At 36.2% G+C, this 26,937-nt stretch overlaps 1 protein-coding gene across 1 annotated transcript; it reads left to right on the forward strand.

The window, feature by feature from the left end:
- Positions 1–1,354: 1,354 nt before the first annotated feature.
- LOC140171572 (leucine-rich melanocyte differentiation-associated protein-like) lies at positions 1,355–26,108 on the forward strand. The gene is made up of 7 exons (XM_072194848.1): positions 1,355–1,566; positions 6,431–6,531; positions 9,509–9,635; positions 10,937–11,076; positions 12,914–13,037; positions 15,523–15,610; positions 25,272–26,108. Exons 1-7 carry the CDS (start codon positions 1,423–1,425, stop codon positions 25,349–25,351), a joined length of 804 nt encoding a protein of 267 aa, XP_072050949.1. The 5' UTR covers positions 1,355–1,422; the 3' UTR covers positions 25,352–26,108.
- Positions 26,109–26,937: the final 829 nt, after the last annotated feature.

A 26,937-nucleotide genomic window follows, 5' to 3' on the forward strand; every position in this document is an offset into this window, starting at 1 on the left:
TGCAACGCGCGCGCAAAAAAATGACCAAATATGGGGTTAATTTTGGTTAGAAACCATTATACAGGCGTCAACATTGGGGGATGATTGTATGGACTATCCCCCCTAACACCCCCCGGGATCTACCCCTATGGTCATTAACTCATTAGCTAAAAATTACCGTTTGGAGTTATTACTCATTGAGTCATAGTGTTACACCCAAATTGTAAAGTGCGCACATTTTGTTGATTAATTTTGTAGCTTGAGATATTACAAAATTGAATACTTAACAAGAAATTAAAGAAATTTTTGGCGAGCCGAAAGGGGGAGGGACATCAATTTTTTGCCAAGCCGAGGGGGGGGGGGCGATTTTTGGCACACATTCTTGGGGCGCCTTTTAAATAAAACGCTCTAAAAGGGCTTAGGAAACCGTACGGAAACGCTTAAATATGCAAATTTTCCTGCTTGCTGCGCTCGCAACATAGACCATTTAATGTTTGCAAATTGGGATTGGCATGTGCAAGGGGGCGGGGGGCAAAGATTTTTTGGTTGGAAGCCGTTTGGAAATTTTACTCCCGGGAGGGGGCTCATAATTATTGCACAGCCCTTAAATGCCGCCGAGTGATCTTTTAATGTGACCACCCACAAAACCCGGAACAAGTCGCCAGAAATGTTTTTGAGTTAGGGGCCTATAGGCCTTTAAAGATGAAATAAAAAGGGAATTTTTGGAATTCTTAATTTCATGGTAGGCCTGACGTGACTAAATGGACTTTCAAATCTTTGAAAGTAGGCTTTATTTAATCAATAAATAACAGTTGAAAAAAAAGCATCATAATCATATAATACTAAAAGTATCACTTGCGTTGTTTCAGACTTCAAAAACGTGACGAAAATTTCATGCAACACTTCATGAAAATGTCCATAATGAAACTGAAACTGGGGGCTACCCCGGGGGGGGGGGCACTCAACTTAAATTTTGGTAGGGGTGTGCGGCGCGGAGCGCCGAACTTTGGGAACTGAGAACTGATTTTCGGGCAAAATAGGGGCTTGAAGAACTGAAATTTGGGCCAAATTATAGGCTGTTGAGCTAAAAATTTCCAATTTTTTTCCAAATTTGAGCTTAAAGAGAGTAAAGAGCTACAATTGTCAGAGTTTGAGGCTCAAAGAACTGAATTAGATTCAAATGTGGGGCTTAAGGAACTGCCGGAGAGCCTGAAAAAGGGACCCTTGACCGCCGCACATACCCGTACCACCTTAACATGTGAGTGCCCCCGGGGGGGCTACCCGCTGTACCGGGTACGCCCAAAAAAGATATTAGTAATTGAAACATTAGTTACGATATAGAAATACTGCGCTGCAGTGCAATGACTGGTCAAAGGTCATTCTGATAAACATTGTTGATTTCGGAAGAAGAAGTAAAGGTTGGGCCGGTCATCAAAACATCACATGATTGCAAAGCAATTGCACGTTAAATCACGACAGAAAGTAAACAAGAAGTTTTGTGTTCGTGTTTTGTATTGTTCGAGAATGGATGGTGGTGAGGGAACGGATAATGGCCAAGGAATGGGCCCGATTTTAGAGGGTAGTCAGGTTAGTCTGACAACAAGTTATGTAAGCTTAAATGTTTTTTCACATTGTACGTGTCATGATGCCATTATCATTGTCGTTGTACACGAATGCATGCATGCGACGTGTGATGCGTATCATGTGCTTTTTTGACTGTTGGCAGATTTGTAATTGTAATATGTAATTATAAAATAACACATTCACTGATAGAGGTTATTCAGGCAGGTGATCAGTTTTTTGACAATTAATGAATTATCACCATCACATGACCATGTCACATGCATAATCATAATGCCAATTCAAGACCTTCAATGGGGAACACTTGCCAGGAGGAGGAACATCACCCGTCTAGCCTTATTTCAAAAGTCACTTCAGGGTTACCTTTCCATACCAGTACTGAACACTACTGCGCCTGGTACAGCGCTCCAGTCTAGGAGATCACACTCACACTCATTCATAGAACTTCAACCCACAAAAGACTGCTACAAATACTCATTCATCCCAAGAACCGTCATAGACTGGAATAATCTACCCCAAGAAATAACCAACATCGAAGAACCAAAAGCATTCAAGAACCAGCTAAAAGATCACTTCACAATTTAAGCAGAACTTACGCACACCATACCCGATTCGTCTATCTCCACTAGGAGTGTTGAATCGTAACCAACCAGAACCAGAACCAATGTAATGATAATATGTTCATACATACACGCTATGTAACAGCTTGTGTGATTGTTCGAGAGCCGTGCATACTGGATGTGAGATCGCCGGGTACGCGGGTAGGGAAAATGAAGGAAAATCATGTAAATTTTTTTAATAATGATACTGGTAGTTTTTTGTTATTATGACATAATTTATGTAGATGAAATAAGAATCACAAAATGTTCAGGTATGTATGAACGGGACAAGCAGTCCCTTGGGCATAAATTAGTTAGAGATGATCATTCATATATTTTTATGACTAAACGGTTACCTTGTTACCTCCTTGAAACTTCCTCCATAGCACATCCACACGGGAGTATCACTGGAGGTTGACTTGTGTGCTGGCTGGGTCTTGTCTAGTCAAAAATTAAGTTGGGGCTTCTGGCTGGTCAAACTTTTACTGTCGTTGTCGTCGTCGGGCACAGGCACCACAGGGAACCTGTTCCAAATTTCAATTGCCTCTGCAAAAAAGGACTGCTTCATGATGTCAGTGTAAGGAGTCTCATGTAAAACAAGCTGGTTTTCATGCCCCCTTCTGCTCCTGCTTGGTTTTGGCTTGAAGTATTTTGACCCATCTATAGCTAACCGGTTCATGATGATCTTCTGAAGGGTTCTTGTTCTGGTCTTGATTCTTCCCTCTTCAATTGTTTCCCAACTGAGCTGCTGTAACATCTCTGTAACACTCGATGTTCGATGAAAATCACCCGTCACAAACCTTGCTGCACTTTCTCCAGGAGATCCTTAAATTCTTTACAGTGCCTGGATTCCAAGCAGCAGAAGCGTATTGAAGATGGGGTTTCACCATTGAGTTGTAAAGCTGCTCTTTGATCTTTTGGTACAGTTGTGGAAATTCCTCATCAGGAAGTTGAGAACTCTAGTAGCCTTTCCGACTGCGTAGTGAGTCTGGACATCCCACTTCAAGTTGTTTTGGATATGAATGCCTAAATATTGTGTGGAGGTGACTTCTTCCAGTGTAGTGCCTAGCATCTGGTAGGTTGGGTGACCAGGATCCCGTTTTCTGGAGATACGCATATAACCTTGCACTTGCTGGCGTTAAATTTCATTCCCCACAGTTCAGCCCAGCTAACTAGCTTATCAAGATCTTCTTGAAACTCCACTTCGTCTTGTGTCCCACGTATACCCCTGTAGACAATGAGGTCGTCTGCAAACATTTTTGCAATGGATGATAGACTGTCAACGATGTCGTTGATAAAAGCGATGAAGTTGTGTGACCCGGAAACTGTACCTTGCGGTAGGCCTACTCCACTCAGGACTGTATCCCACTCAGACTTCTGGCCGTTTACAACCACCCTCTGCTGGCGATGAGTCAGGAAAGCTTTTTTCCATTCAAGTGCGTTACCACGGACGCCGCAGTAGTTCAGCTTCAACAGCAGATGTTTATGAGGCACAACGTCGAAAGCCTTACTAAAGTCTAGAATGGCTATATCAGTGGTAATTGACTTGTTGTGGTAGGAGACGAGGTCATGAAGTGTTGTGATGAGCTGGGTTTCACAAGATCTCTGTTTTCTGAAGGCATGCTGGCAGTCAGACAGTATGTTTTGGCTGTCGAAGTGCGCCATCATCTGGCTATCAACTACATGTATGTGCTCCAGGTGTTTACTCAGCACTGAGGTCAGCGACACTGGCCTGTAGTTAGATGGCTCCGCCTTTGACCCTTTTCTAAAGAGCGGAACAATGTCTGCGCGTCTCCAGTCCTCCGCAAGTAGCCCTCGTCAAGTGACTGTTGAAAGATGTGTGAAACAACAGGTGCCAACTCCTCAGCTGCCAATTTCAGAGCCTTGTTTGGGATGTTGTCTGGTCCCACCGCTTTATTGGCTTTGGTTTCTTTCAGGACGCCAGCTTGATCAACAACTACATCAGGCATGCTTGGGTATGGACTTGGTAGATAAACCGGAGGATCTTCTGCCTCTCTGTTGAAAACACTATTAAACTGTTTCGCGAGAGCACTGGCTTTACCCAGGTCGTCAGAGATTGTTTGGCCATCCACTTTCAGTGTCTGAACACCAACATTGTCTTTTCTTTTGGCTTTGATGTATTTCCACATGACTTTCTGGTCATCAGCTAGAGGCAGCAATATCAGCAACATGGTTTCTCTCAGCTGTTCTTAACTTTCTCTCCACCTCGCGTTTCACCTTCAGGTACCGTACATGTCCCAGTGGTGATCACTGCCGGTCTTTTTTGCTTTGATGTAATAACACTGATATTAAAAAGTATCTCATTTTGGAAAATGGATCTCATATTTGTAATCGTCTCAAATTGAATAGATTTGAGAAGCAATTTGAGATCCAATATGAGATCCAATTTGAGTGACAAATTGAGATATAATCCACCCAATTAGGTTTTATTGGGTGCTAAGTTGCTAACTATATAGTTGATGAAGTATGGTACTGTATGGAACCATAGATGGAACCAGTGTCTAGACTTCTCAAGTATGGGTTTAATTGCTATTCATGGTCTTTTGAGTATACACAAGGTGACCATATGGTAAAGTTGATCTAAAAATGTTTTTCTTGTTCCTTTCCAAAGCAAAAAAAAATCAAGAGAATGTTTTTCAAATTATTTAAAACATCAGAATATCTCACAAACTTAAAATCTGAATACAATGTACTCATAAAACCGCTTGGAAAATTGCAAACTCAATCAGTAACAAAGGACTTATAAATTCCAGGAGGATAGTTGGTTTCAGGTTGTTTGCTAAAAAAAATTAAAAAAACAATTAACAGCTATAAGTAATGTGGAAATAATTCATGCAGTGAAAACTGAAGCAAAACCCTATATTTAAAGTGGGATACATACATTTGAAGTACCGGGTAGGTATCAATAATAAGATATGTTTCATAGTAAATTGGCCTTGTCTTCTTGGCAGAGAAACCTGATCTGCAAGCACAAAATTCCCAATACTATTTCAGCTATTAAATTGGAGTAATTAGGCCTTGCTCTGTCAAAAATACAATTTTGATGATCCCCAACTTCTTTGACCATGAAATGACAAACATTTGGTAGCACCCATGTATTAAGCACCAATTGGGTGATTATGGATCTCATATTGGTACTCAAATTCATTCTCAATTTGGGTCTCAATTCTATCCAATTTGAGATGATTTTCAAAATGAGATCCATTTTCCAAAATGAGATAGTTCTGCACAACAGTGTAACGCTCTTTCTTCCTGCACAACACTCTTTCTTCCTGGTTGTTTATGCCCGGGGGCCCATGGGCCGCTTGCGGCGCGGCCCGAGGGCATAAACAACCGTTTGAATAGTCATAAAATATATGAATGAACCCCGTTCATACATCGAAGAACATTTTGTGATTCTTATTTCATCAAAATAATAACAAAAATGTACAAGCAACAATATTAAAAATCATGATTTTCCTACATTTATCCTACCCGGCGATCGCACATCCGGGACACCGGGCATAAACGCTGTTTATGCCCGGCTCTCAACCAATCACACGTGCAGTTACATAGCGTGTATGTATGAACAAACATTTAGTCATGACATTGAAAATCAAAATATCATGATGTTTGGGGCCAGCCTGGGTATTGTAAAAAATCTAAAAATTTAGCTAGTTTGTAACCGAAGAATTCTTTTAGTTGCGGTTGTACCATCTTCTCAGATCTGTCAAAGGGGACACCCTCTCGAAATCCCTATTGTTTCAGCCTGGCCTTTCATTTCAAATAAGGCAATTGGGGGTAAGGGTAAGTCAATTTTCTCAGCACAGAAAATACCAATTTGGCTTTCTGTCTTTTTTACAATTATTTGGTCGTACACGATGCTGATATTTTGGGTGACATGTTCTGCATTTAGTAATTTATCAATGTATATGAGGTGGAGCGAGCATATTGAGGCCTATAATTCTACAAATGTATATACATCAACATAAAAATATTAATTGCTTTTGAATATATGCAACTCCACAGTAAGCTGCAATGTGTGTCGAAGGCATTTAGGTTCTTGTTGGGAGTCTGTGAGAACTGTGCAGGGTTTTTGCCTGCTTTAAAAGTGTGATTTTGCGCTTAGTCTAAAATATTTACTTGTTCATGCACTGGTCCTTGGATTTTGTCCATCAAGTATATGGTTAATGTGATTTATGGTTAATGTGATTCATGTGGCATGTGTAATCTTCCTGATGTTTCCCTGTATGTTTTTTTTTCTTTTACAGCTGGCTTACATTGAACATGGTTGTGCATCAATTCCTCAGGAACTTGGTCAATGGTATGGGTCAAAGGTCACTAGACTTGACCTAAGTTTTAACTGTATAAGGTAAGACTCTATTAATTGGTACAAAGTCATACCTGAAGTCTTGATTCCGGCTAAATATATTGTTAATTTTTTATATTTATTTGTGGGTCATTCCATGGCAACTTAGACAGGGGTGTACACCATACCTCATGGATTTTTGGAGCCTCTAAGTCCGTTTCGTTTTCGCGCAGCATCAATTTGAAGTTTGCTGAGGGTCAGCATGAAAAACGTGTCGTCACACAAAAGTCCAACTTTAGGGGGGCATTTCTCCCAAACTACACCCCCTAGAACATTCAAATTCTCTTCTCATGTGTTTTTCAGGGTGTAGATTTCAAATTTGCTAAAATCAAACCCATTATCTTGCTTCTAAACAAAGTTACAGGGCACCCCGATAAAAACCCGTATAAGTTGGCATGGAATAACCATCTCTCTATGTCATAAAAAGCATTTAGTTGACAACAGAGGTTAAACAGTTGGCAGAATTGAAACAAAGCATGAAAAAGCATTTTGATTGACAACAGAGGTTAAATATTCAGAAAAATTGAAACAAAGCATGACAAAAATTAACCGAGTTCAAATAGTCAGCAAAATTGAAACAGCATAAAAAAGCATTTTGGTTGACACCTGAGGTTAAATAGTCAGCAGAATTGAAACAAAGCATAAAAAAGCATTTTGGTTGACACCTGAGGTTAAATAGTCAGCAGAATTGAAACAAAGCATGAAAAAGCATTTTGGTTGACAGCAGTTCTATAAAATAGTCAGCAGAATTGAAACATAGCATGACAACAGAGTTCAAAATAGTATCAAAAAGCATTTTGGTTGACACCTGAGGTTAAATAGTCAGCAGAATTGAAACAAAGCATGAAAAGCATTTTGGTTGACAGCGGAGGTTAAATAGTCAGCAGAATTGAAACAAAGCATGAAAAGCATTTTGGTTGACAGCGGAGGTTAAATAGTCAACACTGAGCAGAATTGAAACAAAGCATGAAAAAGTATTTTGATCGACAACAAAGGTAAATAGTCAGCAGAATTGAAACAAAGCATGAAAAAGCATTTTGATCGAAAGCGGAGGTAAAACAGGCAGTAGAATTGAAACAAGACGTGAAAAAGCATTTTGGTTGACAGCGGAGGTTAAATAGTCAGCAGAATTGAAACAAAGCATGAAAAGTTTTGGTTGACAGCGGAGGTTAAATAGTCAGCAGAATTGAAACAAAGCATGAAAAGCATTTTGGTTGACAGCGGAGGTTAAATAGTCAACACTAAGCAGAATTGAAACAAAGCATGAAAAAGTATTTTGATCGACAACAAAGGTAAATAGTCAGCAGAATTGAAACAAAGCATGAAAAAGCATTTTGATCGAAAGCGGAGGTAAAACAGGCAGTAGAATTGAAACAAAAGCGTGAAAAAGCATTTTGGTTGACAGCGGAGGTTAAATAGTCAGCACTGAGCAGAATTGAAACAAAGCATGAAAAAGTATTTTGATCGACAACAAAGGTAATAGTCAGCAGAATTGAAACAAAGCATGAAAAAGTATTTTGATCGAAAGCGGAGGTAAAACAGGCAGTAGAATTGAAATGAATCATGAAAAAACATTTTGGTTGACAACAAAGGTTACACAGCAGAATTGAAACAAACCATGAAAAAGCATTTTGGTTGACAACAGGTTAAATAGTCTAACAGAATTGTAACAAAGTGATGAAAAAGCATGACAGCAGAGGAAAAAATAGCAAAATTGAAACATCATCAAAAAGCATTTTGCTTGGTTAGAACAAACAGGAGAAAGCACCTGATGAAATGTTTTATATATATATATATATTCCATTATATTGTTAAATCCTTGAAACTTGTCTTTCAAGTACCATGAACTCTTCCAACCAAAACAAACATTTCCCTAATAATAAACTAACTTTCAAAACCTGCTTATTTCAAGATCCTGATCAGTGTGTCATCAGTTAAAAATAGCAGCCTTCGAACCCTTAGTATATATATCGTCGCTGCAATGACAAAATTTCAGTTTTCAGCAAGCCAGGGTTTATACTGGCAAAGCATTGTATGTCTATCTGCAACAATAAACCCACAGTCACCTCATTGTCAAAATTGAAATGACAAAACCTTGTATCTAATATTTATAAAGGATAAGATATAATACATACTTACGAGGTTTTGTCATTACACATTTCAGCCAATAGCGAAAGGAATGTATTAAAAGTAAAACTCAAAACCATACAACTGCATTTTTGTGCTTTTCTTTGTGTTTGGAGTTTATATAGTCATGACTGTGGCAAAGTGCATACAAAACATCATTTCTTGACAAAGGAAGGCAGTCATTGGTGCTAAAATTTTGAGACAGCAATGTTTTTTGCCCTCCTGAACATTATTTTTACTTATTTGAGATACAAGGTTTTGTCATTACAATGACGATATCCCAATTCATGGTCTTTGGCAATTGTTTGTTCTACAAAAAATCCAAAAAATTAATTCTGTGGTTGCTTGGAGTGTCAACTTGTAAGAAATGTTATTAATTCATTTATTTTGATTTGAAGGGTACACAAATACAATTTAGCAAAATTAATGCTACTCTTAAGGGGGACCATGAATAAATCAGCCAGAGATAAACACTCTACTCTTTTTGAAACTGACTACTATATAGTGCTGTGTGGTATTCATGAAATAGGTATGAGTCTTTATAAATGGAATGATTTTTGTGGTTCAAATCTAAAGGAACCTTTGGAATAGAGGGTGTCCATCAGCATCCCGCAGGGGAGTAAGAGGTGGGACAAGACTTCTCACGGGGGAAGCTCCACCCCTTGCCCCCTCCCCTAAGATTACATTTAATGTTAGGATCAAGAGATTATAGTTAGGAGTGGGGTAATGACCGTTATTGTAAGGTACTTTTTTGTTTCTTGACTTAACGGTGCTTATGTTAAAATCAGATGTATTGCACTGTGTAAGTAATAATGAAATGGCAAATTTGTCTTTGTTTTGTCTTAATTTTCAGATCCTTAGAAGGTTTGGACAGATTCACATTGTTAGAAGAGCTGGTACTGGACAACAATGACATAGATGACAGCATTCAATTCCCACAGATGCCAAAACTACACACATTGCAAATTAATAAGAATAAAATATCCTTTTTGTGTTTTACATTTAATATTGTAGGCAGTGTAAGGATTTTCAAAGCAAAGTGCATGTTATAAGATTTTACAGTCATCACAAAACTGTGTGATAAAATTCCTTGAAATTTATATATTTTTTGTACATTAGTATACTTGGTGCTTGCTCATTTTGGAGAAGACTTTTCTCAAAATCACTGTGGCTATGACAAAATTATAAAAATGGATGGTTCAGTTACAAATTGTTTTTACTTTATATGGTGCAAACATACACAACTATTGAAAGTACCAGGTTTGGTTTCCACAGAGATTGACAGGTAAAAAATACCTATATCCTGTGGCATTAATCAAGCATATTTAATTGCGCACATATATTTTTTGAGTACCATTGGCACTGTGCTAGTACCTGCACCATTTACCAATCACAGTCTTAGGTCGCGCAATCATGTTGGTCAACAAAAAATACACAGACGCAACAGTATGCATTAGGGGTGACTCATGGAGGCTTTGGCCCAGAGTAAGGTTGCTGGCTGTCAGTGCCATTATGGCCATGGACCGGTGACCCCATGCAGACTTTTTCCTTTGTTTTTATTTTTTATCTTGGTGTTCCAAAAAGCTTAAATACATGAGGTACTTGTATGTATTTTTGTTTTGTTTCTTATTTTCCATTGGTCAGTTTTGGGCCATTTGGCACTTCTTAAAATGTGAGTGGACACTACGAATGAGCCGTAAACTCTGCAAATTGTATTCTGAGATACAGTGCAAAATGTGCCGCAAGTCGTATTCATAGGTGTCTCAATTAGGCGCGACATGTTTCTCATTTGATAGCGTTTAAACCAATCAATAATCCTATTGCTGAAGAGGATAATAATCTTCTACATATAAAATCATTAAATAGCTCTAGTCTTTGTTTGCTTTGGCTAAATCCTGTTCAAGTGGTGCATTACAATTGCATTGTATTTTGGCTGGGTATGTATAACCAACAATTAACAATGAGAGGACATTCCTGTACCTCATTGACTCAGGGATGATTTGAAATGACCGCCAATTATGACTTTATTACCAGCAAAGTGGAAAAAGAGACACATATAGAACCGAAAAGGGTACCATTTTGTTGAAGGAGCAGAGTTCAACAAACCATAACCCCGCTTCTGGATATCGTTTGAAGTCAAATGATATACTATTTTAAAGCTTATGATATATATTTTCTAAACACGAAATAAAACAAAATTGACCGGGGCGAGTTTACGGCTGATTCAGTAGTGTCCAGTCACAAATGTGATTCACATTATTTCCTTAACAGATAAATGTACATATCAAATATAGATTCTTTTACAGATAAACTTAAAGCTAATTGCCCTTCACTGACCTATCTGAGTATGCTTGGTAATCAAGCCTGTCCAAATGAACTCTTATCGTTAGATAAAGATGAGGAAGACTATCAAAGATATAGGTGAGTTACAAGTAAGAGTAAAAATACATTTTGTTTTTTATGCCTCTTATGCAGATACAAATATGATAGGCACCAGGGGTCCATTTCACTAAACTCTTAACCCTTCGTAACTCTGATCCAGAAATTGCACTTACTTTGTGTACGTTTCAGCAACACTGTTGCCTTTGTCAACACTTGATGATGAGTGATTCCTACTGGCAACCAACGCTAGATGTATCTCCAGCAGTGGCGTACTGTGGCCGCCCCAACCCCGGGGGGCTGAAGAAAATTCAATTTTGCCGCCCCTTCCTCAACAGCTCGAAAAGGTTGACCCAATTTTTTCTCGATCGTTTGAAAAAGTGAAGAGCAAAAAAAAAAAAAAGGGTTTCAGGTGCAAGCGCCCTAAAAGCAGCACATTTTGATGTACTAGTACCATTTTTCAAAATTTTGTATGCTTTATCAAATTTTTCCGCCCTTTTTATTTACTAATTCTTTTGCCGCCTTTCGTTTTTGCCGCCCTGCTTTTACCCGGGGCTGGCGCCCAAAGCACCCCAAAATATGCGCATGTGTAGCGTAGGTCTTGGTCTTGCCAGTTGATTTTCCATCTGGGGATTTTCTTGAACCTAGTTCCCAGCCAACTGGCAACACCAAGACCTACGCTGGAGATACATCTAGCGTCGGTTGCCAGTAGGAATCACTCATCATCAAGTGTTGACAAATGCAACAGTGTTGCTGAAACGTACACAAAGTAAGTGCAATTTCTGGATCAGATATCAAGAACTTTGGTTAATGAACTCAGGTAACCGTTCGTAAAGTTACACGTAACTTTACGAAAGGTTCTTGTAGTATATCCCTATTACTTACGAAGGGTACCATTCAAGTATGTTTAGTAAAATAGGACTTACGACTCGTCGTAAGTTACGAATGATTTTGAGACTTACAAAACTTCGTAAAGTTTAGTGAAATGGACTCCAGTACATGTATGTGTTAATAAGAAACATGCATACTTGTATGAAGACAAAACAAAAGACACTTTGGTGGTAGAACCTTGTCATTGTCACAGGGTTGTCGTAAGTCACCAAAATTTTGGTCAAGCCATTTGGATTAACTTTTAGCTTGAGTCAAGTCAAAACGCTCATCACTGTACAAATACAGTGGGTTACGTCACCGAATATCACTCGCCTCATTTTATCTTGCAAGTCCCTATTCAAGACGTGTTATAACTCTGCATTGTCGTTTATGTATGTAAAGGTTCTATTAGTCAGGATTTCATAGTTGCGCAACTGATCTTATCAAGTGTGTGTGTACCAAAAGAAAATGGCATTGCTCTCATAAGGGACGATATATGTGTACATCCATATCAAAACGATGCACTTGTCGGCTGCTACGTATGTCTCTTTTTACATAGCTAGGAATACCAGACTCAATTACTTTTACAATTACTTCAAATCATACCCCAAGTCACATGGTTTAGGAATACAGAGATACTTCTACCATGTAATTTATAACTTGGGGATGATTTGAAGTGACCTCCATTCAAGATGATTCTGGTATTTATTCCTAGCTATTATGTGAAATGAGACACATGTAGCAGCCGACAAGTGCATCGTTTTGATATGGATGTACACATATATGGTATTGTGCCAATTTGGGATGATTTAGGTGATTTTTAGTATGGTGCCTCCATCTTGTGCATGGATTTTATTGTATGTACCGTGTGCATGTGATTGCTTTGCAATGAAGATTTGATTGTAAAACATTCTCTTATGAATTGCTTGTATTTAGATAAGAAACTAGGATATATATTTAACAATATACTATATTAACAAAAATCCTTATTGCGTTTGATATTTTGCAGGTATTATGTGATTTTTAAGCTAGAAAAATTACGCTTTTTAGATTCTCGTCCAGTCAAGGAATCGGAGAGGAATGAAGCCAAGAGAGTCGGGTCTTACATGAGAGTCGTTAAGGCAGACGAGACAGTAAGAAAAGTGTTAAAATTTAAACCTGAGAGATATAGGGTTAGGTTTAATATGATTAGGGTTAGGGTTTTGATTAAGGATTAGGGTTAGCTTTTACATTAGCTTTAGCATCTGGGTTTGATATGTCAGATACAGGCAATGGGCTATTCCATTTAAAATCCACACTATACTGTGGAAGATTTTGGAAATATCTTCCACAGTGGGAGTGTGAATTTCAAATGGAATGAACACATTAGCAGATCCATTTGAAAGCCATTCTCCCTCAGGGGAAGATTCAGCAGTCAGTCGTGAGCACGGTCGCTAATGAGCTGAATCGGCTAGTTGTGAAATGAGGATCTCGAAGAATCTCATGGTTTCTCGCTCGCAATCCGGGTACAATAATTTAGACAAAAACACGCTCAGCACTGGCTGACCTGAAAGATAAGGTATATACTGTCATCTGTTTTCTGAAAAACATTTCAAAATTGCTTCCAAATTGCTAAGGAGGCATGTACATTTAATTCTGTGACAAAAAACGAGACCAAGTTTGCTTTATTTTTGTTGTTTTGGATCATTTAAATGACACTAACTTTTTGTTCAATTTTTCCAAATTGAAAACCTTAGGCGACATTCGTCTACCTCCCCTCCGATTTACCTAATCATGAACTTTTTTTTTTTCATTTTCACGTAGTTCACATAATTCCGCTTCGTTTGGTATATTTAGAGGTATGTGTTATTTAGATTAAGTGTCTAAATTGTTCTTCAAAAATGATGGAAAAATGCGAATTTTACCGAATTGCAGGCCTTTCTCGTGGTATTTTTTTGCGTCACCTATCAATCAACATTCGGGTTGTACGCGCCCTAACACAAATACCCGGCGCCCGGTAGCCTTGATTAACTGCGTGGCCTTTCGCGCTATGCAAGTGGTGTACAGTGTGATCACAGCGTTTAAGTTCGCCACAGCATAAATAAGTAAACAAAAAGTTTTAAAACACCTGAATATTTTCAAAGCTCATTTCATCTTCGCCGATAACTGTCTACCTCCCGGGTGATTTACGTCAATTTGTACAACATTTTCGTGGCATTTGTGTACAGAACCGTTTTATCTTTCATATTTGTGATTTTTACGATTGTGTTATTTAAATTACAAATACAAAATTAAGTTTAAGTATGATGCTTTTTTTCCCAACTTTTTACTGAAATTGTTTAGTTCAAAACACACGTTTATTTTTCATCTAAATAATCTTTGATTTCCTCCTTTTTTGTGACATGCAAGTTCACTAGTTTGGAATGCTAATTTGAGAGAGTGATAATTTTTCGTGTTAAAATAAAGAAATTAGAGCTCTTCAATCAGGGAAATGTCATGGGTTGATTGTTATCGAACCTAATTGTAAATAAAAAAAAAAAGTGTCTACCTCCTGCTCGATTTACGCCAATTCATACGGATTTTTCGAGGTATTTGTATTCAAAACCTTTGTATCGGTCAGATTTTTGAATTATCTGAATGTGTTATTTCAATTACATGAAAAAATGGAATTTAATACTGTGTTTTTTTCCGACATTTGTACTGAAATGTACACGCTATTTATCCATCCAAATAAACTTGGATCTACTTCTTTTTTTCGCAGCCTGCAAGTTCATTGGGTTGGCATGATAATTTGAAAGTTTCGTAATTTTTTCGTGTTAAAACAAAGAAATGAGAGCTCTTCAAACAGGAGAATGTCATGAGCTAATTAGTATGCATAATTGGCCACGGAGCATTACGCGCACTGGTTGTTATGCATATTTACTTTCACACAGAGCAGAGTTTTAGCGTGCTCACGACTGACTGTCAGGTTGAATCTTTCTCGGAGGGTGTATGAAATTCAAATGTGTGCTCATTCTATTTGAAATTTATACTTCCCCTGTGGAAGATATTTCCAAAATCTTCCACACGGGAAGTGTGGATTTTAAGTGGAATAGCCCCATATTCTGAAGTTGCTATCTCTCTCTGGGTCAGATGGTGCAGGATTCTGAAGTTGCTATATATTCAAACATTTTTTAGCAGGATGTTACTTTTTACAAGTAGCAGTATCTGATGTGATCAAGTAAACTATAGGGAAATGAAGTAATTCTTGACCAAGCTCGAACGTACCTGTTTCGTCCATTTAAGGCTCATGTATGCTCTCTTCTGTACCACGCTATGTGCATGTGTGTTTATCGTGGTGCCACTAGCATTCCGATTGTTCGAGCTTGGCCAAGAATTACGTAATTTTCCTGTAAGTCTTAGTTGCCAAGTTGTCAGTTTTTTGACCCAATTGAAATTTTCTCACTGTCTGTCTTTCTCTCTCCATTTATCTGTCTTTTATTTCCTGTCCTGCATTTTTTTTTGTCTTCTCTCCTCTCTTTCCAGTGCCCTCTTCTTTTTCTGTTATCTTTTCTTTTTTAGTTTCAATTCCTAGAAGTATTAAAAAGTATTATGTGTGTAAATATTATTCAAGTATATGCATATTTCTTTGTGTTTCAGGATATGGGTGTACCAAATTCATCAGATACATCGGCTGAAAAGTATAATCCCTTACCAGAAGACACAAAGGACGGAGGACAGCATCAAGGTATGATTGGTTTGTACTGGGAAACCTCTAGTCAATCAATTTATTAACTAAAACTACTATCACTTGCACAATTGTTTTGTCACCCATTTTACTGAAGTTTGGGAATAAATCTAATGGTATGTACTATTTTGACTAGATAACATCAGGTACATGTCCAGACTTAATCAGACAACTCGACTCACATGGCTGGTGTATGATACATTTCTTGTTCCAGTATTAGATTTATTCCCAATTTTGGTTGATTTCTAACTACTGGATGATAGAATGTTCATCCATTCCTTATGCTGTACATGTATACTTCTAACATGTGAATGTACAAATGTACTTGTTCAAAGCCCAAAAAGGATATGCTGTGGTTCGCCCAAGTTCAGTAAAGACGTAATTGCGAATTTCGCTATGCACAGTATTGAACAATTAACAATAAAGTTAATCTCACAGAGCGTATATGCATGCATACAAGGGTGGTTTGAATTCATTCGCATGCTTGAGGCGCAACCACAAAAAAAGCATTGACGTCACTACTGAACTGGAGGTGAACCACAGTATAGTACTAATATTTAAGTGCAGACTCTGCCATATTGTTGTGTCACTCATGGTGGACAAGATACAGTGTAGTGTACTCTGGATTATTTTACTATGTGCAAGTATGTGCTTGTAAACATGCATGTGTAATGTGTGTATAACATGTGGCTCAAGCTTTAAGGCACTATTGCTCAATTTTGTGCCTTTGACATTAACTGTTGGAGCTACACTATTATGGTCTCCACGAATGACAATCCAATATGGCATATTATTTGGGAGTCTGGACTCTCTAATATTTTGTAAATAATACAAAATGAATAATTCAAAACATCATGTAACAACATGGAAATGTTCTGAGTCATCCATTAGCAATTAACAAAGTAACAAACAAAATTGAATCAAAATTTAAACTCACGGTTTTCAGTCACCAAGTCTGATTTTGTATTAAATTTTGTTACTCAATTAAGAAAACCACTTTACACTCCATTTCATATGTTATATGTACACTGTTGCTTACTCTGTTTGTGCTTATCTAGAATTGGTACCATATATATGTATTACACTGACTACCTTGTATAACATCAAAACTAACAGTAAATGTAGCTTACACTAGCATTCTACTCTCAGTTTTGGAACATGTATCTGAACTATCTATGTAACTCTTCAGACATGATTTCGTGTGGTTTAACTTGTTGCTTTTTATGAACCGATCAACCATCCATCAAACATGTGCTACAATGATAATTGACCCCTGGTTTTGGTGCTGATAATTTCAAAACGAAGGTTTTTTGGGTATCTTGCGGTCCCTTTCAAGACAGCTTGTCCACAAAAATTTGTTTTCATGGCGTTTTCACTATATACTACAACATAGAAGTGAATAAATATGAAAGCTCTTATTTTAAAAACTTGCCCACATGAAACTTACAGCATAAAAGTTGTGTATGCATATTGATACTCGTAAATAATCTATTTAGGCCTCAAGTTGCCAATGGATATGAATATGATAATTGATATACATGTAATGATCAACTGATAGAAAAATACATCATCTCCAGAAAGCCAGAGGGCTTGGAGCAAGTCTATTCTTTTAACTACAGTTTGGTTAACAAATTAAGCATCAGTTTCAATGGTTTATACATTTAAAGAATTTAATTTATTTCAATTTCATCTGGTTTCAAATCATAGTTTAAATCATAAAATCAATAAAAACCTTAATTATTACTTTACCTGTAGCAATACAGGAAATAATAGTCACGAGATTGCGATAAGGTTGACCCAAATATCCTTCCTCTGTGTAGCACATCAGACAGTAGATAGCACAGTATGCACGTAAGGAAGTTGACGTGTGAAACATTCATAGAAATCAATTAGAAACCAACCAGGAATTAACTGAAACAAATACCACTCAAAAAACATATGGTGACAAATATGGTGAATCACTTGTAATAAGTTAAGGGATGTACGTCTTCCGGAATTCCGAAAAATGGAGCCATGAAAGACATTTCCGGAATTGGATAATGAAATTTTATCTAAGAATATAAGATATTTCAGGATAAAATAAGCAAATCCATGGACAAGTTGCCATAAATGTCTCTGTTGCCATGTTAAATTCCGCATGCAAGCACTCCGCCACCTGTCCAAGGGTCAGATAAATTTTCAGGAAATGGATTTGTTACATGTGTTACCCAATACCCACTTACTTTCCTGAATAAGATGTACCAAAACTAAGATTTAACATGCAAATCCTTCATATGATTTCATAGTAGATTACATAAATATTATGAAGCATTATTTTCATCAAGTTATTCACAATTTAAGTTGCACTTTTGTTGTTTAGGCCTAAAAAATACAAATTGTTTGATTGGCGTAACATAAAAGAAAATTAGGGTAGGTAGGTAAGGATTTGTTTTTTTACTTTTAAAGCTGTAAATTGCGTTTGAAAAGGCCTTGAAAATGTTTATCTTCTTTTTTTTTAAATTAAATTAATTTTTTTTTTAAAGGCAGGGTCGGGCCTATTTTTAGGGCCGGTCTGGTTACGCCAATCAAACAAATTTTTGTAGGCCTTAGTTACATAAAACATAATGGAACCAATTTATTCATGACAAAATGTTGTTAAAGAATTTAACTTCATTTCTTTTTCATTTAATTTCAAATTTTTTAAAAACTTTTTCACAGAACAATTTTATGACATCAATATCAGCTGATTTATTCAAGATTTTGAGATTCAAACCAAAACCTTTAAAGAACAAAATTAGGAATGATTGAATTAAATGGAAGGGAGCAACAAAATGTATGAAATTTTGTACCATCACTTGATAGAGACAACAACATTTTTTACAGTTTTAAAAATAATTAATAATAAAGTGTAAAAGTCGCTCCTTTTGGGTCTAATAAAATACAATAATCAGATACATATACTTATGGGGTGTTACCCTAAACTTGGCCAATGATGTTTTAGATTTAGATTTTTAAATGTTGGCTAGTATAATTATAAACTTCAATTTGAATTTGAGCTGACTGAGGACTTTATACTATAATATGAGCCTTCATAATGTATGTTTCAATTTCCTTGAATTCTAGAACTTACCAAAGTAAACCACATATTTGTATTGTTGTATATGTTTTACACAGCTACATTAAATGGACGCACTATTATCGGGGGATAGGGGGGTGGGCTAAGGAGTCATCCAACATCATTTTTTTACCATCTTGGAGAGTAAAATTTTTGTCTTCTTATACATGTAAGTCAGATTTCCCCCAAATTATAATGGGGTTGGATTAAGTCCTTTCATTTAGAGACACTACAAGTATAATGAATTAAGAAGTATGTCTTAGATGGAGGTGAAAAGTTCATAAGTGGTTCATAGATTTTTTGCAAGTTTTTTGTCCTAAAGGATCATCTAGGTACAATACAATGTTGAACATATGAAGAGCTTTGTTTCAAAACCCTTTACATCCACTTGCCCATTTTTGAGAACACATCAAAAATCATCAAAAAAAATCACTGATATATGGGGGTTTGCAACAAAAGCACCTTATATCAGTGATTATTTTTTGATGTGTTCTCACAATTGGGCAAGTGGATGTAAGGGGTTTTGAAACAAAGCTCTTCATATGTTGTACAGTGTACATGTAGCACAATTGGTCAATGCACAGTAGCACTCAGTACCACCCCCCCCTTCTGTCTCGACTGTATTGAGACATAAACGACTTGGTTAATTATTACATTCAACAAAATTGTTAGACAACAAAAACATGATACCCACCACCATACTTGTGCACCTGTTTCATTCAAAACTTTAATGAAGGTTCCAGGTTCAAATCCTGGATGGTGGAGACTTCAGTTCAAAACCTTTCTCATATTTAGTATAATGTACACATTTTGTCCAAGAATTATTTACAGAAATCATAGGATATAATAATTGTGCATATGGTGAAAACTTTTTGCCTGAGAACCACATTTTTATTTTCATCATACAGTTAACACAAGACATCCCTGTGTCTTGCTATAGCACATTTTGTGTCTCAAGTTCTGTGCATATATTTCATTGCCAAATATTAAAACTCATATCTAAAGATGTCACAGTACAACCATTTCTTAGCAATGTCTTGAGTCAGGTCTGGGTTGGCAACCAGGAAATGCCGGTACATGGCTGAAACATTAAGAGATGATGGAACCACATTCTTCACTGAGGCCTGTTCAAATCTGCTATGGCTCTCACTGGCAAGGAACTCTGCAATGTGATTACGGATTCGGTGCCTGATTTCATCATCAACTCTGCGGTGGTTGTCATGCTTCCCACGTCCATCTTTGATGTCCGAGTCCAAATCTAAGACTTTTCTCTTCAGCCGTCCCTGTTTAATCCCATGCAGAGCGCAAAATGCTGCTTGACACACTGATTGTACATTGTTGCCTACAGACAATGTGTAGACGTAACTCCGTCGCGCAGCAGCATTCTTCCTCCTTGGTCGTCGCCTGATGTCTGCAGCATCCTTCTCTGTCACACAACCCCGGAGATAAACGTTTTGTGTCTCATGATATTGCAGCTCCTTAAACTGGGAGAGGATGATCGATTTTTCTTCAGTGGTAAATTTATCTCTGCATCCGCATCTGCACTCAACAAGAGCTTGTTCTTGGCCTCGGATGGCTTTGCTTGATGTATTAATGTAAGTCTCATGGTATTTCAGCTTGTTAAACTGAGCGAGGATGGTAGCTTTTTCTTCAGCGGTAAATTCCTCACTGCATCCACATCTACAACCAACGAGAGCTTGGTCTCGATCTGGGATGGCTTTTGCTGTGATGTAGGGCTGTCCTGTAAGAGAAGAATATGATAAGAAAACAAAAATATCATCAGTTGAGGAAATCATTTATATTTTAACAGTGCCTGTATGATGTAAAAATAATTGAGTAAGCTGTACTTTTGTACAGGTGTGTTATTCTATCAATTGAGAGCTCATTAAAGGCTCAGGTAGCAACGTTTGGTTAGTAGTTTTTGTGGGACATCAGAGCACATCAGACCTATCGAATTGCATTCTGAATACGAAGAATGTCCTTCTGATATCAAATATTGATTTTTTGAAATTCATGATATAATACACATTTTATGGCAAATAATTAAAAATTGATAATTTTGCTATTTAACAGTCCTCAAAGTAAACTTTATATAAATCTAATGATATGTACATGTACTTAAAGTGTTGAGTTGGGATGAAAAGCAGTTGATCAATTGAAAATTTTGACTTTTCGTATTGAAGATATATGGATTTTTTTCTCAAAAACATCAACAAAATTTAGGTCTTTTGGGAAAAAAAGAGTATATCTTGTTTATCTTCAATCAATAGATTTATGAAGTTTACTTCAAGGACTGTTAAATATCAAAAATGAAACTCGCAGCTCCTACAAAAAATACTGTGCAAACTAATATCAGATTCCTTAAGCTCATACTTGTGCATGTAGTTCTATTGTGTGAAGAAAATGTTGCTATATAATTTTGTGTATAATCCAATTGATAATTAGTGGCTGGGGCATTCATGTATAGGTTGCACACTCCTGCTATTTTATCCCCTATTGATTATTGTTATTTATATGTAGACTAAGTTGTAATGTAAGTTAATTTTAAGTTGTAGAGTAAGGTCAATAATTGGTTTCATGCCTTGATGAGCATCATTTATTTGGTGGATTTTTGAGCATTATAAATCCACATTAGTATTATCATTAAACTTCCTAAAACCTACTTGAAGTGAATAAGTTATAAAAAGATTTTCTATTCTAAATTGTGCACTGATCATTATTCATGTTTACATTAATATATTTAAGTTTTTACAGGCCAGCTAATTAAGTGGTTTTTTTTAGCTCTCAAGTGTTTTTAATGCACACATTAATACAATGAACTATATAAAACAGTAACTCTAATAATAATAATTAAATACTAATATAATAACTATGATAATAACAATATAACTACATGTAATATTAATAATAATAATAACAAAGGTAATGAAAAATGTGAAGCTTGTAAAACACATCTTTCTCATAATAGCAACTTGCACTTTCTTTGCTAATCTAATGATGACATGAATTTAAAAATAACAAAAACAAAACAAAACAAATAATTCTAGGCAAGAAAAATGGGGAAAGAGTAAGAACTCACCTTGATCCCTCCTTCTCTTCACCATTGCTTCCAATTTCTGATTGGAATTACTTCTTCTTTTACCAGCTTTCTTACTCATTACATCTTGCAAATTATTAACTACAGCATGAGCAGTTCTCTCAACAGTATCCATGTTGGGTGTGTCAAGTTTAATGTTGATGTGTTCCAGTTTGTGTGTATCTAAGTGTGTCATGTGACTCATTTGACTGCTACTGATTGGCTTACTGAACACATAAGTACTTCCACTTCAAATGATGATGCTCTTGAGTACTTCATTCACTACAAACCCCATTGTGGTGACAATTTGGCTTCCAATCAATAAATCAATTTTATTTGTGCATACACTATGCAACAGAAGAAAAAGAAGTTTCAATATGGAATTAGCAAAGAGAACTTGACAATTGGTTTAATTTTTACTGACTTGTTCAGTAAAACTTTTGTGTTAGGTCAGAGAAGATGTAATTAAAAAAAAAATCTCTTGGTAGGTTATGTTAATTTAAGCAACAAGAAATATGTAAAAAGGTGTCTGCTTTCTCTTTAAAGACTCAATTTTTTTTGTAAAATGTTTTTTTTTTAATTGTTTATTATTTGCCCATGGAGTAAGTTTTCAGGATTAATCTTGAATTTCAGATTTTTTTTGGTCAAAATTTCCACACTTTTATTTATTTTCAGCCTGTTTGGGGTCTTTTTAGCCCCAATTCATGTGCTTTTCCCAAAATTTCAATTTTTTTCTTTATGCCTACTTGCATCCATGTGTTTGCCATTTTATCCCAGAGAACGGAGTATCATTAATTGCACAAAACATGGATGGACCAATTAATTACATGCAATAAATGACCCTGGAACTTGTGTGGTTTCATACGTTTATATAAATTTCCAATTTGATTTTAAAGAGCATGTTCATTGAAGTAGCCAGTACTATTGCCATTATTACTCATTCACATCCACAAGTAAATTTGTACTTTTAACAGATTAAGATGTCATATATTTTCTGTATAATTTATTTTGCATCACAGTACTATCAAAATTTGTATACAGGCCAATTTTATATTCATAAATTAAAACCTTGTGTGTCTGTTTCATAAATATTGCAAATAACACGCTTTTCACAAGCTTTTGTTATCCTCAGTGTCATCTGCTAACATACTTTCATTAACCATGGTTCCGAATTCGACAGCCTCACTGCATTTGAATATGCAGACATGGAAATTATTCAATTACTTAAGTTCATCCTAGAGCAGAGCAATGTGGGATACCTATGTGAAATCTCATACCAATACACGGATTTGGGGTTTCTCTACCGGAAGTCAATTTGCGCCGAAATTCCTTCCCACAATGCAATATGCGTATTGCATAACAAAGAATATTGATTAACCTCAGAACTGTATCTATTATGCAAAACGCTTATTGCATTGTGGGAAGGAATTTTGACACATATTGACTTTGGTTGAGAAACCCTAAATCTGTGTATTACCATATTGATGCTAGCTTTTTAAAACTTTCTATCATTTCTATCATGGCTAACACTCCGCTTCATGTTTTACATCTTTTTTTGTATCTCTACAGAAGAGGAACCACAGCATAGAGGTATACTTACAATTAACATGTGTGATACAATCTAGCAAAATTGAAATTTTTGTATTTTTCTTGTAATTTTAAAATGAGGGAAAAATCATTTTACCAAGACCATGCCTGATTCAATTTTTGAAAAGGCTTTAATTTGGCAATTGTTAAAACATAATTGTGTACACAACGGGAAAGTTGTAACACAACACATTACTTGCTGTATTGTCGTGAGCTACAAGTGAAGTCATATACGAAAAGGTGTTTAATCAGAACTAAAATTGGCTATACTTATAAAAAATACTTTTTAAGTATTTGGTCTAGTTTGAAAGCAAGTTGCGAGACATGATGTATCAACTTGTCCCATCTGTGCTTTAAAATGAGCAAGTTGATAAAAAAAAAGTTAATGGACATGTCGAAAATCACAGGTAGGCATGTTGCATTTTGTAGTGATGAAACTACTAAAAGGTGTCATAATATAAAAATGATTTTAAAACTCATTTTGACTGTTTTTCATGATCAGCTTCAAGCCAAATGTCACATTTTGCTAGGTCACATCACATAACAAATGCATGCTAAAAATCTTGTAATGTATTAGCCTGTCTCATTAAAAATATTTGAGCAAGTGGTGATTTTAATGACTTTCAAGTTGGTGCTACTCATGTTGTAATATGCACATTGAACTTGTGCATGTTTTCTGTAGAATAGATAATATATATAATATACCTGCATTTGCTGTTACTTGTTTCTGCACATTTACTGTCTTTCAATGTCTGCCTGTTCTGTCTTTCAATGTCTGTGTCTTGTTTCTGTTTGCTTATTTACATAATTTGTTGCCATAGCACCCAAATATCTCACACCGCCAAAACATTCTCTTCTGCGACTCACTTTATCAAATGGATCAAACGGCCACAGAAACGATAGTTCTGATGAACACAGTGTGAATAGTGAGAATGATGAAAATGATAAGAGTGAGGGCGATGATAATACTCTCCATCCTCGTAAGTGTTTCTAGATTTGAAAATTTGCCAATACTTAAGCTGTAATTGCAATTATAGCATGTCTAAAAAGGAATTCTGCATAAATTTACTAATTTAGTTTTTTTTGATTTACATTCTGTTTCATATTGTTTTGTATCACTTTCTGTATAATTATAGAATCCCAAATAGATAATCCAGCAGAAAAAAATTGCTGTCCATTTTATTATTTGTTTGCAAGTGTTGATGTTTTTTTAATTAATGTGTTTAGAAGGCGCTGATAGATTATGTTTACAAAGCATATCTCAATCAACTGTATTATGATTTGTTACATCCCTGTATGGGGGAGAAGGGAAAAACACCCTTTCTTTGTCACAAGCACTTTATGTGCCCTCATTATTATTTACACCCTGTTTCTGTCATTTTTGTGTCTTTGAATTTCAAACTTCTAGTTGTCTTTTCTTGAACAATTGATATATGCATGGAAATAGCTTTCTAGTTGGCCTTATGTATATGTTAGCCAATATCTTAATAGCTATCTAGTAATCATCTACTTTGTATTTTATTTCTCATTATTTGCTAGCTGCGTGGTGATGAAGGAATGCATATTTAAAAGTTTGATAGATTTGCTGACATAAACAATAGTACTTGAATGAATTATGCATCCAGCAATTGCCATCAATACAAGTTGTAGCCATCACTATCACAGAAGATATAGATAGTGCTAGTTAGTGCTGCATGGTGTTTGTTTACTTCATGAGCCAGTGACATGACCTGATCCAAGCATGACCTGATCCAAGAATGACCTTATCCATGCACGACCTGCTGATCAATATCTAACTCACACTTCATGCTCAACTATTCTGGAGATAATTCTCCATGACTTCGGAAATATATTTGTGTGTTACTTCTCATTCAGCTGTTTTTTTTCATTTTTCGTTATGACAGGTACCTTTGGAAGATGCCGATATGTTTACTACGGCCGACATTCGGAAGGTAACAGATTCATCCGCAACTCTGATCTCTGACAAAGTCTTCATGCAAAACCACCAAAGTTGTATATTGATTGCCTACAACTACAGAGAACTATGTAGACATGACTCTTGGGTGTTCAAGGTGAAGATATGTTCTGTTGGTGGCTCATGGAAGAAAAAGATCATGCTTTCCTACCCAGCATCTTTGGCAAAGTCGACATTTGTCAGAAGAAATATATGTGCTGCAAAATCTGTTTGTGTATCGTCCTTGTATGCAGAACAAACCATCGTCATTGTATTTAATCATGTGACATGATCTGATCCAATCAGACCGAAGTTGGCAATAATGAAATTAAGATATCTAAAGGTAAAAATACAGAAATTGACATATAAAAAGTTCATAACTTTACAGCCAAGTATTGGTACTTGTGATTTCAACATCATAAGCCTATAGGTACTGAGCAAGCAAGTGATTTTCAACATTTCCGACTTTGGTGTGAGTGGATCATATCATGTCACATATACCCTTGGAAGATGTGGTGATTTGTGTTCTACAGCTTTGATTTAGAAGGAGAGGTCTGCACTTCTAAGGAAACAATCCAGCATCTATTGTGTTAATTATAACTAGATGAAAATCACAACAAGAATTCAGGGTCTGCCCTTATTTGTTGGTGTGATTTTTACAGTAGGGCACTTTTAGTTTGTGCTTAAAATTCCAGTCATGTTAAGGGAGCCCATATGTGCCATTAGTATACAATGTAGTTGTTTTAAATGATTCTTTAGCCAAGGTGGAATATTCCAGTTGCATACATGTAGCATATTAAGCATGTATGCAGTGTAAGTCACATGCATGCAATATTCTGGACCGCATTATATTATGCCTGTGTCTTTATAGCAGAGCTACAAGCAAGTGTTGCACCTTGGCCATCAGTAATCATTTCAAATATTGGTTCCCATTATTATTTATTCAGATTTTGACCTGTAAATAGTCATCATAGTTGTGACTATTTAGTGCGGACTAGTCGTTCAACCCTACTAATTAGTCCTCCTTAACTACGCAAGTAATATGTACATGTATAAGTAAAATCTATTGCTTAGGCACCAGAACCAAAAAGTCTTTGGATCCACTGTCGATGCTGTTTCGATATGCTTGCTATTAATGAGCTATCAACTAATTAGTCAGAATAAATGGTAAATTTGTATTGGTCAATGTCATTACATGCAAAGGTTCATTATATGTAATCACAAGTAAGAATAGTCAATGAATTGTTTTATAAATAATTAAGGCTTGATCAAGCATCGATGGTCGTCGAAAGATCAAACTAATTTGGTTCTATTGCCTTAATCGTAGAATAATAAGAACTAGCAGTCCTTAAAAGAAGTCTCCAGCAATCATGACATTATGCCTTATATGTTAGAAAAATAATTATCAAGCACAAATCACATGGTTTCACATGGTTTTATTTAAAACAAACTCATATTTACCATAAAAATGAATAAAACAGTCATCTCTCAATACGCGATATTCAAAATTCCCTCGCTGAAATTGTCTAGTGCAGTGATGTCATGGTTATTTGTACTCAACTGTTGCCAGCCTTCATTGTATTACTGGCACCCAAGAATTTTGAATATTGTGTGTT

Source organism: Amphiura filiformis, chromosome 15, assembly GCF_039555335.1.
Source record: "Amphiura filiformis chromosome 15, Afil_fr2py, whole genome shotgun sequence".
In the NCBI taxonomy this organism is placed as follows: Eukaryota; Metazoa; Echinodermata; class Ophiuroidea; order Amphilepidida; family Amphiuridae; genus Amphiura; species Amphiura filiformis.

Excerpts from the sequence above, each read along its gene's own strand:
- LOC140171572 (XM_072194848.1), top strand. The coding sequence starts at position 1,423 with ATGATTGCAAAGCAATTGCACGTTAAATCACGACAGAAAGTAAACAAG. Across the intron at positions 1,567-6,430 it reads CGATTTTAGAGGGTAGTCAG|CTGGCTTACATTGAACATGG; the intron begins GTTAGTCTGACA and ends TTTCTTTTACAG. Across the intron at positions 9,636-10,936 it reads TGCAAATTAATAAGAATAAA|ATATCAAATATAGATTCTTT; the intron begins ATATCCTTTTTG and ends AGATAAATGTAC.